The sequence below is a fragment of the Pygoscelis adeliae genome, unplaced genomic scaffold (assembly GCF_000699105.1).
Source record: "Pygoscelis adeliae isolate BGI_AS28 unplaced genomic scaffold, ASM69910v1 Scaffold98, whole genome shotgun sequence".
Lineage (NCBI taxonomy): Eukaryota > Metazoa > Chordata > Aves > Sphenisciformes > Spheniscidae > Pygoscelis > Pygoscelis adeliae.
In genome coordinates, this window is record NW_008825547.1 from 3,866,416 (window position 1) to 3,879,009 (window position 12,594).

At 38.4% G+C, this 12,594-nt stretch overlaps 1 protein-coding gene across 1 annotated transcript in view; it reads left to right on the forward strand.

The window, feature by feature from the left end:
• Positions 1-12,594, forward strand: part of RP1 (retinitis pigmentosa 1 (autosomal dominant)) — a 185,216-nt gene that overhangs the window by 27,165 nt on the left and 145,457 nt on the right. Inside the window, exons 10-15 of the mRNA XM_009332103.1 lie at positions 2,018-2,169; positions 2,766-2,844; positions 3,705-3,780; positions 5,372-5,448; positions 8,756-8,859; positions 11,705-11,878. Coding sequence (XP_009330378.1) covers positions 2,018-2,169; positions 2,766-2,844; positions 3,705-3,780; positions 5,372-5,448; positions 8,756-8,859; positions 11,705-11,878 — 662 coding nt within the window. The remainder of the gene's footprint in view (positions 1-2,017; positions 2,170-2,765; positions 2,845-3,704; positions 3,781-5,371; positions 5,449-8,755; positions 8,860-11,704; positions 11,879-12,594) is intronic.

The following is a 12,594-nucleotide window of genomic DNA, read 5'->3' on the forward strand; positions in this document are numbered from 1 at the left end:
CTCCTGCTGGCCACACTATTTCTGATACAGGCCAGGATGCCCTTGGCCTTCTTGGCCACCTGGGCACACTGCCGGCTCATGTTCAGCCGGCTGTCAACCAGCACCCCCAGGTCCTTTTCCACCAGGCAGCTTTCCAGCCACTCTTCCCCAAGCCTGTAGCGCTGCATGGGGTTGTTGTGGCCGAAGTGCAGGACCCAGCACTTGGCCTTGTTGAATTTCATACAGTTGGCCTGGGCCCATCGATCCAGCCTGTCCAGGTCCCTCTGCAGAGCCTTCCTACCCTTGAGCAGATCAACACTCCCTTCACAACTTCCCTGAGGAGCCTGTTCCAGTGACTGACCACCCTCTCAGTGCAGAACCTTTTCCTAATGTCCAGTCTGAACTTCCCCTGACGCAGCTTCATTCCATTAAGAGAGTCACTATTTCCTAGGATAAAAGCTGTAAGCATTATAAATACTCATAAATACTTATTATAAAGCTGGGATGATCCCTAGGCTTATGAGAGGTAGAGAGAGGTGTAAAAAAATGTGAAAATTTCTTGAATTTTTAAGTTAGCTATTTCAAACCTCTATGCTGGATTTATTAATAGCATATGTCTACGGTACAATACTTCAGTGGAGTTTAGAGGTACCCAGTCATCATCTCAAAATGAGTTAGCTCTGATGCTAGAAGGAAACTAGCACTAGCATTCTGTGTGGACACATTAAAATAACCTGTGGAGAGTGCTTACTGTTTTAGCTAGATTGTTACCATTATCCAAACTGAATTCTTTAAAGACAGCTTGTATAGTAACCTGCACACAAATGCCATGTAAATAAATGTGACATAATAATAAAAAAAAAAGCAGCAAGGGAAAAGTTGTAAACACTGAACGGCCACTTAGTACAATTGCAGGTATGGACTGATCATGAATAAATTTTCACTGGTTACTAAAAGAAGGTGTTTGTCCATCAGAAGAGTGAGATGTGGGAGCAACCTTCTTCAGAGGATTACAGTCAAGCTTCATAACATATTTCAAGTGGAAACTGATAGTTGAATGATGATAATGTTGATGTTGTTTTGGACTCAATGGTCCGGAAACTCTTTTCTACTTGCAAGACAGAGAAGCTCAAGGACACCTACATCTGGAAGAAGAGCTTGTGTGCCAGAAAATGAGTTTTTCTCTCCCCCTTTTGCTCTCTCTGTACCTCACTTGGTCTAACAAAATATTGTTACTGTATGTTGGTGTAAACTTTGCCTTTCCCATGTTTCTACTGAAGATTATAATTGCAAGTTTTTATCTTACTTCTGAATTTTACGGGGTTCCTACATCTGCATTTTAATTACCACATTTTAATATGTTTTTATGTATCATAGTCTTTATTATAGTTTCATTGGATTTTGACTAAAACTTAATTTTATTTGCATTATCCATTTCTATTAGGTAACCAATTTATTGAATTTAAGTGCTAGGTTTTTCCTCCCAAATGTACAGCTTTTAAAGAATTTCCATATGGAATGTAATAGAGGAAATCTATCCTATCCTATTGCACGAATCAGTAAAATAATAAAACAGTTCAGCTTTCTGAGTTTGGAGGTCATAGAAAACTAAAACTATGGTGCTAGATTTTTGCTTGTTTGATTAACCAGTGTATTCAAAATGTTAATGGCTCCTGTTGCTTGTTATAGTTTTGATCTCACCACTTATGGTGAGGCTAATCTTGGATTTATGTTATTTACTTTTCATCTTTATGATGATTTCAAATGATGCTGCAGGACAAAGACGTACTACTGTGCATTTAAAGTTCAATTCTCTTTGCATTCCCCATAGTGACAATCTGGGATAAAAAGCATAAATATAACACCAAAGCAAGTTTGTACATTATTTTACTTAATATTGAATAGGATTTTTAAGGTTTTATACTCCAACTGTCCTTGACACAGATGTATTTGGACTCTACAGGCTCATTCACAGCTAGATGTTATTGTAACTATAATAGTGTTTGTGATATGAAAGGTTGCCATTTTTCATTGTCAGTGACTGCCTATGAAGTGCATGTGACAACAGGAGAACTATGGAATGCTGGAACTGAGGCTGATGTCTATATTTCTGTCTATGGAGAAAGAGGTGATACAGGATCAAGACAGCTGCTCAGGTCACAGAAACCCAACAAATTTTTAAAAGGACAAGTAAGTGAAAGACAGGGCATTTTCTCATATGTTTGGCTGGCTGTTCTCTCTCAAGTGGGTGGTTACCCCAGGCAAGGTGCAATTAGAAAAGAGATAATTACTGCATTCCAATATTTCCCCAAAATTCCATAATTAAGCCAAAAATACTTTCTAAAGTTATACCAGTGCTTTTGGAAGACAGAATTTTCATTCATAAAATAGGTAAGCTGTGTACTTTTGTTTTTAATTCTCCTAAAAATTTGATTTGAAGTGAAGAGAAAATGAAACTTTACATTTTATATCTGCATTTCTAATGTTGAAATCTGCTGTAATTTGTAATTGTTTAGTCAGTTAAGCTTTCAGCAGGTTTTTCTTTTCTGACTCTGATCCCATTCATTTGAATGGAACTACTCCCGTTAGCAAAGTGATCAGGCTTACTTCCTTCTTTTATTTCAGGAAAGCTGTCCTCCTTGGTTTGTTCTCACCTTATCACTAGCTGATATTTCAAAGGATGATCTTGACAGCAGAGTTCTATGGGTTTATGGGTCTTCAGGATTCCATGGCTGAAGAATGCTCTGCTTTTTAGTCTTTACTGAAATTTTGTTGATTGATTACAGACTGACATCTTTGCTGTTGAAGCTGTGCACCTGGGACATTTGTACAAGATTGTTATAGGACACAACGGTCTTGGATCAGGTCAGAAATCTCTCTATATAGTCACTGAATACTGCCTGCAAAGTTATTAACCTTTTCTTTGAAATACAATGTGTATTTCTAAAACTGAATGTATGAAAACATTTTAGAAGTGAAAGACAAAGGCTTCTAAGGAAACCATTCAAGTGACACAGCTACCTTATTGTATCATCACAAATTTCAAATATTTTGTGTTCACTTTCACTATACTCTCAACCATTATGTTAAGGACACCATCTGCTATTCTGTCATTTTTGACTAATCCTTATGGAAAAACTGTGAAGAGGGAGTGTGTCTGTATAAGATTGAATATGTCTTGTGCAGTCTTTGTTATAGATAAAATGGGCTATTATAATTTCAGTTACACTGTAAAGATGCAGTTGGAGATTTTGGATACACTATCTTGTCATTAGACACCCAATTAATGGTGAAACTCAAATTGCTTGCAGTCACAAGACCTGTTTTTCAGACTCTTGAGCCTAAATATTGTAAAACAGCAGCTTATTTTGAACCATGATAAGCTGCTCTCTAATCTTGTTAATATTTTGATTAGCAAAATAAATAAGTCTCAAACAATGACTATGTTAAATGAGGGGGGGATGTGCAGCACTCAGGGCCATGACAGCCAGGGAGGGACCTAGCAGCTTGCAGGCCCATAAGCAAGCTCTACAGTACCTAGAGCAGCTACTGTCTTCTCTCCAGCCATCAGGGCAGCCATGACTCTGGCAACCTGCCGGCGGAGCTACAGATTTTGCAGTTCCCATAGAAGAGACGAAGCCATAAGAAGTCAGACTTCATTAAATCTGCCTCTCATGAACTAACGTTTTTTTGTTGTTTTGTTTTTTTTTTTAATTTATTCTAAGGAAACGGCTGGTTTCTGGACAAAGTTGTAATCAAGGATCCTATAACAGATTTGGATTATACTTTTCTTTGTCACAGGTTGGTGGCATTACATTTGGGTTAGGTTTTTAATAAATTTGTAATTATTCTTAGTTTTTCTTCTGAAATGTCCTGTCAAGGGAAATATGTGTTTCCTAAAAAGCAAGCTGAAATGATCTGATTCTTTTTACAGCTCTCTGAGTTGTACCTGCCCCAAATCTCTGGTGCATTTGAGCTAATGAAAAAGCAATAAAAAGTTCTGCCTGGGAACTTTCCATTCTTGTGAAAGAATGTTCTTTCTGAACTATTCAAGGTGTGCTTTTTTGACACATTCCCCGTATCCAACACTTTGGATCTGACACCAGCAGGTCCATCCATTCTTCCATGTCATGCGATGCAAGGCTTTTCAGAAGAGTGGGTTGCTGTCTCTCCGGCAGACTGATCCTACTTTACTGAAGTTACTATGGACATTAACTTGGGGTTCAATGAGCTCAGGATCAGACTTTAAGAACTTGTGAAACGGCTATCACAAACACAGCTATCACGGCTACCTGACCACATCTCTTTTTCTCATTTGCCTTGCAGCCTGTCACTGAGCTGCAACATAATTTGAAGCAATCCTAACTTCCCTGCCTTCTCCCCTGCAGATGCTGCTGCTCTGAATCTTCTGTTCTATAGTTTGTTTCTAATTTTATCTATGCTTGATTAATTCCCAACACCTTACGGAAAAATTATAATTGATAAAGATCAGTGCAAATATTAGGAATGGTAAAGTCCAGTCACGTATGAATCTAGCTGCAGCTTGCCAGTGGCACCTCAATTCTATTTCCTCTTCTCACTTCTCTGAGTGAATAAATAACTGTCTGAGACAGCTCGGAGTGAGCGATGTGCACACTGAAACTGATTTATGTGTGAGTAAGGGCTTTCTGCCTACCAGATACAGCACCTCATCTTTGCCTGACCTAATTTTTATTCTGTATTCTAGATGAGATGAACTGCTATGAAGAGATCTATAATGCTAGCTTCATGCATAATTTAGGGAGAGTTCAAATCCATTTCAGGCAGAAAAATACAGGGTATGTGCTAGTTATGGTTAGAGCCCGACGCCGTGCTTGCTGATCTTGCTTCCACAGGGTGTGAATCTTTTTGAGTTAAATGGAGTTAGACTTAACTTACGTAAGTAGATGTGAAACAGGTACAATGGCATTGTAAAAGTACTGTTCAGACATGGTAAAATTGTTGCCTGTGTTGGATTTGCCTCCCTATATAGGGATTTTCAGGACATGGAACAATTTGCATCCTGCTGTAGCCTTCTTGCAGACAGGAAGAGCAAACATCATGACCACTGCACATTTTGTTATTGATCTGGGATCAATATGAGTTCTCTGATTTGTAATAATTGGCTCAGGCCCTTGTACCTCAGTCCAGGAAAGCATTTATTTATAAGCTTCATCAAAAAAACCCAAACAAACAAAACCATTTTTGCCAAAGTCAATCTCTTTTCACTAAAGCTGGATTTTTGTATTGCTGTTTGTCAGCCTTGAGACTTTAACAAATAGAACAGGAAGTATTAGTATGCAAGTGCCATGTGTACAGTATTGTGGGAGTTGCCAATCAAGGTTATATTACTGAAATGGGTTCTGGCTTTTAGGTGGCTGGACCAGGGGCAGGATGATGGCAATATTGCTAGAGAACTGACTGTGACAGATGCCAGCACGTTTCCAGGAAGTAAGTGAAAATTGGTGGGGAGGAGAACCCAGCTTCACTGCAACCGTGTCAAATGGAATGAGGACGTTCTGTAAATTAATTACACGGTTTTTATCTGTACAGGACAAGAGCTGGAACTCAAGAGAGAGGAAACTGTAAGAACATACCTTTTTATTTTTATTTAAACCGTTCAAATTATTCTTTGAGTGAAATCAGGTCAGTTGTTGTCATGTATGTCAAATTCCTGTGTATCATCTTCTCATAAGTCTTTTCTGCTTGTTGTTTACAAAACTAGTGGGCTGCTGAAAAGTGGAAATTTCAGGAAGGCAATACACTTCAGTTTTACAACAGTCTCACCCGTGGCTTCATTTGCCTCAGTCCAGATAGCAGAGTTGATGCTCTTGGTGACAAGAAAAACAAATATGGTAAAGTATTTTTCATGTGGATGTATGCATAAAAGATATGAAAAAGGAAGACTTTATAGTTCACTGTGATCTCATATGGTGATTCCTCTAATGAATAGGACTAGATAATTATGACAAACATTTTCCTTACTTAAAATATTTACATGTGTTAATGGCTATAAGAACTCAGAAATTATGTTTGGTTTACATATAAAGCACAAAAAAAGTCTCATATTGTGTCTCGTCACTGGCTTTCGCTTACCAAATAGAAACTTCTTGTCATCTGCAGTTTAATGGTCCCATGGAACTGCCATGGCAAGGATAGCTACAATCTTTTGTAACTAGATCCATCTAAGCTAAAAATTAAATTTCCAGGTATAGTTCATTAATAGGGAGTGTGTGTATATATATATATATATATAAAATTCATTTTGTTCCATCCTTGTCTTTGATTTTAATGGCACTCTTCCAGTTCCTCCTCTTTATCAGCTTCCACCCTACTGTGTTACTAACACTTAACTATAATACGTATTAGGCACACATATTTTTGTTATCTTTGTAGTGATGGAGCTGCTCAGCCTTTCTGACATCTTCCCAGGGACCTTACACACATCTTTTTTTGAGGTGATAGAACAGAATCTTTCAGGACACACCACAGAGTGCATGGAGAGCAGTACAATCAATACTCCTTAGCATAACCTATAAAGGCATCTTAGAAAAGCTGCACCAGAAAACTCAAATGTATAATATGGGAGATCAGTAATATTACAAACATTGAAAGTGGGTGTTACTCTGTTTTACTAAAGCTCTTCTTATTACTTAGCAGTTTTGGTCCTTGAGTTCAAAGTATTTGGTGACTCAAATTTGATTAAGTCAAATCTCCTATCTACAGCTTTAGGATTTGCAAGTGTCTTAAATGCCTGAAAGCAGTTGTACGGCACGGTAGTGTCCTTCCTCCAAGGAGATACATTTAGGAACACAAATTGTGAATTACTTGGTGACAGACCAAACTATCTGCTTGTAGGAATTTGGTCTCTAATCTGCACTGATACAGTAAGCACATCTTTGTTGTTTTTTAATGCTGTGTCTTCAACTGATGAATTGTATCTGATTTGATTTAGACAAATCAAGTCATTTAGACACTGCGGAGTTCATAATCTTCTAACATGCAGAATTCAAGTTCAGACTGCAGAGTGTTTCCTGATTTTCATCCAGATGCACTTTCATTTCTATAAATCAGTGCATTTCTAATGGTATTTTTCCAACATCAACATGTGACATTTTTATTGCATTCTGTACCTTTTTGGTACATTTTTACATGCTAGATGTAAAATTCATTTGAGTGTTATCTCCACAATTTTAAATGAGTAATGAGTATAATTGTGCAAGTACCAAACCTGATGCACAACTACTAAATATCAGTAAAGATGATAAATATAATTAAATATATTAGAAAGATGGATCAAAACAAAATTGGTATAAACTGGCTGTTAATTAATTTAGATTGTAAGTCAGAAAAATGAGTAGTGTGATCTGCAACCTCCCAAGGATTTAGTAATACTAAGGAATTAAACAGGTAATCAAAAAGAGCTTGATTTTTCTGAACAATATGATGAAGTTGCCCTTATATCAGAGGAACAGTTAGTGACACAGGAATAACCATGTATTCTTTTTTTATAGTTCAGAGTACAAAACAAACACAAGTACAAAATGAATGCAGGCACCTATCATGCAACTCTTCTGCCTTCAGAACAATATCTTTCTCCCTTAACTTCTTTCAGATTTGTTTGTTTTACTTATATGTGCAGTAATTTACAAAGCATTTAGAATAATCATGTGCCACAGAAGTCCACAAGTGCTGACTTGGGAACTGTTGTTTAAATTTTCATTTAGGGGCCCTGCTTCCTTGCGTGTACTTCAGAATAAAGTCCTCTGACATTAAGTATCTACCTATCTTTCCTAATAGAAAACTCTGCATTTCAGATACTGGTAGAACTGTTTTTTTGCCTTCAGCAGATCTAAAGCAATATAATTCAAAGGCCTTCAAACTGGTGATGGCAAATTATATCAGATGATGATTTGGTCTAGGGTTTTTTAATTTCTCAGGAAGCTTTATCTCTACCTGAAAGCAGAGACCCATTGTGACAGTTATGTGTCTTCCCTATCTTGCCCCAAGGACTAGAAACCCCATCTGTGTTTTATGATTTGTGGCATCATCCCGATGGGCACAATGATCCTTGGCTGTATAATTGTCATGGTCCCAATGACACCCCAAAAATCTTATGTTATGGACACCCCAGGAGTCCTCCAGAGACAGCTGCACCTTACAAATGGGCAACATAATGTACTGGTAGAACAGTTTAAAAAATCAGCTGTTGCTGTTGGGAACAATAAAAATGGCACTCCTTTAACTTTCATCAGTATTTTGTAGCTGTAAGAGGTAATTGTTTGGAAATTTAAAATTTTAGAAACCATGAGCTATGCTGCAAGATTTGCTTTACAAATTCTAATAAGGATACAGAGAAAATGTATTATCTTTTCCTACCCGAGAGCTTTATGTTCCCTACGTGATCTGTTATTTATCATGTAAATTCATTGCTATAGCCCAGTTCATTACGCTGGAGTCCTCAGCTCCTTTTTATGGATTTTTTTTTTTTAAACATATATGCTGATCAAAAGAAACTTGTTCCTTATCATTAGCTCTCAGGGTTTTTCTTCTCAAGGCAGTGAAGTAGGCAGTAGTCTCTAGAGGCCCTTTCCTGAAGGGATGAAGGGGATTCATTGATCAGAGAGGTCAAACTGTTGAGTTAAACACTTGATTCATTCTTTTCCCTTGAAAATGATAAATCATCAATTGCAATTAAATGCAAATATGAATTAATATACTCTCATACTTCTAACATTTTTTTTCATTTAACTCTTAGGTCTTTTTGATGTAAATGTCAAAGGGAGAAATATATGTATATTCAGCAGTCATCAGATGCCACGTCTTGCTCTTGCTCTTGTCAATGGCCATGTAATTGGAAAGGTAGGAAACGCTGTTACTGATTTCTGCTTCGGAATTACATTTCATTGCCTGATTAAAAATAATGCTGTTTTTAATCTGTCTAAGAATTGTGCTTCCAGTCAGATAAAGAGCTAAGGATTGCAGAACTGAACCCAGGAAATTGCCAGTGAATAGGCAAATTCAGACATAAGGCTTTGTCCATTTTCTTACAGTTTACATTTTACTCTTTGGTAGGATTTTTTAATAGACTGAATGATTTCATACAGGAATACCAGGCCATTCCAAGCTGTAATTTATATTGGCTTGCCACATATTAACAAGGTACCTGGAACGCCCTCATATCTTGTTGACACGCCAGAGGGACGGGATGCCATCCAGAGGGACCTGGACAAGCTTGAGAAGTGGGCTCGTGTGAACCTCATGAGGTTCAACAAGGCCAAGTGCAAGGTCCTGCACCTGGGTTGGGGCAACCCCTGTTATCAATACAGGCTGGGGGATGAAGGGATTGAGAGCAGCCCTGCTGAGAAGGACTTGGGGGTACTGGTGGATGAAAAGCTGGACATGAGCCAGCAATGTGTGCTTGCAGCCCAGAAGGCCAATCGTCTCCTGGGCTGCATCAAAAGAAGCATAACCAGCAGGTCGAGGGAGGTGATTCTGCCCCTCTACTCTGCTCTGGTGAGACCCCACCTGGAGTACTGCATCCAGCTCTGGAGCCCTCAGCATAAGAAAGACACAAGGGGGTCCAGAAGAGGGCCACAAAAATGATCAGGGGATGGAACGCCTCTCCTATGAAGAAAGGCTGAAAGAGTTGGGGTTGTTCAGCCTGGAGAGGAGAAGGCTTCAGGGAGACCTTATTGCAGCCTATCAGTACTTAAAGGGGTCTTATAAAAAAGATGGCGGCAAACTTTTTCACAGGGCCTGTTGCGACAGGACAAGGGGGAATGGCTTTGAACTAAAGGGAGGTAGATTTAGACTAGATAGAAGGAAGAAATATTTTACGCTGAGGGTGTTGAAACACTGGCCCAGGTTGCCCAGAGAGGTGGTGGATGCCCCATCCCTGGAAACATTCCAGGTCAGGTTGGACGGGGCTCTGAGCAACCTGATCTAGTTGAAGATGTCCCTGCTCATTGCAGGGGGGTTGGACTAGATGACCTTTAAAGGTCCCTTCCAAGCCAAACCATTCTATGATTCTATGATTTCCTCTTTTGGGATAAATTCTAAGGATTGATTTTAAATGCCCATTTTTCCACTGTGTCTTTTTCTAAGTAACATGCCTGTCATAAGCCAACTGAAATATTCCAGATTTGGTTTGATCCATTTTGATTTCTTTCATCCCATCTTCAAAATCTTGCTATTGCCTTTCTTTCTCAGCACTTGCATTACACAAGTAAGCAAATGGAGTTGTAGAAATTAGTTCTTTCTGATGAAACTCTTCTACTGATGAGGGAAGAAGCTGTTTCCCTTACACTTTTTCCAGTTCTTCCCCTTATTTATCCAGTGAATAATTTCATAGTCAAAGCTGGTCCCATTCCTCTTTTACATGATGTGAATTAGCATTAGTGGGAATAGAGTACTCATAGCAGAGTTAGATTTCTCAACGGGGATAGCGTCAGGCTGCCAGGCAAACTGTCAGACCTCCTTGCAGGACTTCCTAGTGTTCATGTTCATTAGTGTAATTCTGGTACAGAGAACCCTTTGCAGTCTGTCACATTGCAATATATCTTACTACAGAGAGGTTATTAACTGGGTACTTAAATTTGAACTTTCTCTTTTCTGCTGTGATACTGACATGCTTTATGAGTTTGAGCGACCTATAGAAAATCTGGATCTCAATTTTCTTATTTTTAGTGGTGGAAGACGTTCCTTTTCCCAGGGAATGTGAAAAATGTTGTCATTTAAAACTTTTTGGGGTCCTTGGAATGAAGATAGGTAAATGTAAAACAAAATAGCAATACAAAAATTGCAACTGACCTTATGATACATACTTAATTACACTTTGAGGACATGCTGGCTCACTTGTTTCACAACCACTTCTAAAATCCATACAATTTTTCCTTTACTTTTAGAAGTATATTGAATCTGATAGACAGTTTTTTTCAGGATGAAGCTTTTTCTTCAGAAGATAGTGCCTTGGAAATGAAAATTTTCCCTAGAAATATTGATTCTTTCACGTCTTAAAAATGCTGAAAAGACATTAGAGGATGTAAGCCAGAAGTCTTTTAAATTATTGGGCTGATTATTAGCATTTTACATTTATTAAAATCCTAGTTTTATTTAAATATGAGAATGATGATGGAGTTGATAAAATATTTAAATAGGTATTTTGTATATTGTGTCTTTTATACAACAGGATCACACAGTCCACAAACCTGAACAGACAAGCATGGACAGTGTGTTGCTGTACTCTTTCATGTAAAAATTCTGACTCCTTAAGTGTTTTCTGTGAGAACAGTATAAGTAAATGAGGGAAAACACTGAGGCAAATGAAGGAGGGCTAGTGGCAGAGAGTTGCTGTAGTTCATTTCCTGTCTACGTCAATTTTATATTCCAACCTTCTTTGCCGCGTTTGTAGGCTGAGACTCTAACTCCCTCTCTGATTGAGGCACCCAGGTGTATTTCGTGTTATCCTCAGATCTGTGTCATCTTAAGATGAACTCTTTCTGTGCTTTGAAATTCCGGAGTCCACAATTTTAGGACTTTGGTATCAGGACTGCAAATCTGAAAAATACAGAGATATTTTCATACTAGACTGGTGATATTGTGGAAACTTGAATAATACAGAAACTATATTGTGATACTCTCTGTTCTGGATTTTGCCATATCTAGTCGTTCACATAATTTATTATTCCTACTTTGACTTTGTTAGAGCAAAGACAAGACTTGCTGTGAGCTCTGTGTTCACCTTCAACCAAATGGTTGTGCCATTCTTGAGTCAGCCAGGAACCCAGGTCACACCATTACGTTCAATCTTCAAGGCAAAGTAGCTGATGAAACAACTGGATATGCTGGACTTTCCAAAGAATTTGTTGTGCATGTCAAGGTAAGGTGGGCAGAGGGAAATTAAGAAGACTCTTCTAAAATTTACTCTTATAAAGCAGATTGTATCTAATCAAATGTCAGAGGATTGCAAGCTAAAAGAGTGATCCTCTTCCACCAGGTGGAGCTAAACTGCAGCTTAACAGGTAGGTGGCACTTGAGAAGTTGCCCATACTGCAGCTGGTATATGCAAATAGGGCGGGCCTTTACACAGAAAAGATGCATCTCTAAACTTTTTAGTAAACCTTCGAAAAGGTTTACTAAATACAAATAGGTACATACAGGAGAGCTGCATGGCAAGTTACTTAATTTGAAAAGAGAACAAGTTCCTTAACTTGCCACTCTCCTTGTGCTCTGGATGTTGTGCTGGGCTGCTGAACAATAAAAAGCGGGGAAGCTGCGGAGTAGGGATGGATTTCTACTATCCAGGTTAGTGTCTGCACAGAAAGCAGAAAATATTCTAAGGCTGGAGGTATACTTGAATTACTTGGGACTTATTAATTTACATTTTATACATGGAAATGCATTAATAAGTGCTTAAAATAAATCAGTATGAACAATATAAATGTCAAAGTTTAATATGGAGAAAAGCGTGCTATTCACAAAGGACTTCTTGTCTCTGATCTGAAGGGTGTGTTTCACCATGGTGCCATCATTCTGCTCAACACAAGTCTCTGCCAGGCTCTGTCCCTTAGACCTGATGGGAGCTGCAGCGGAGCA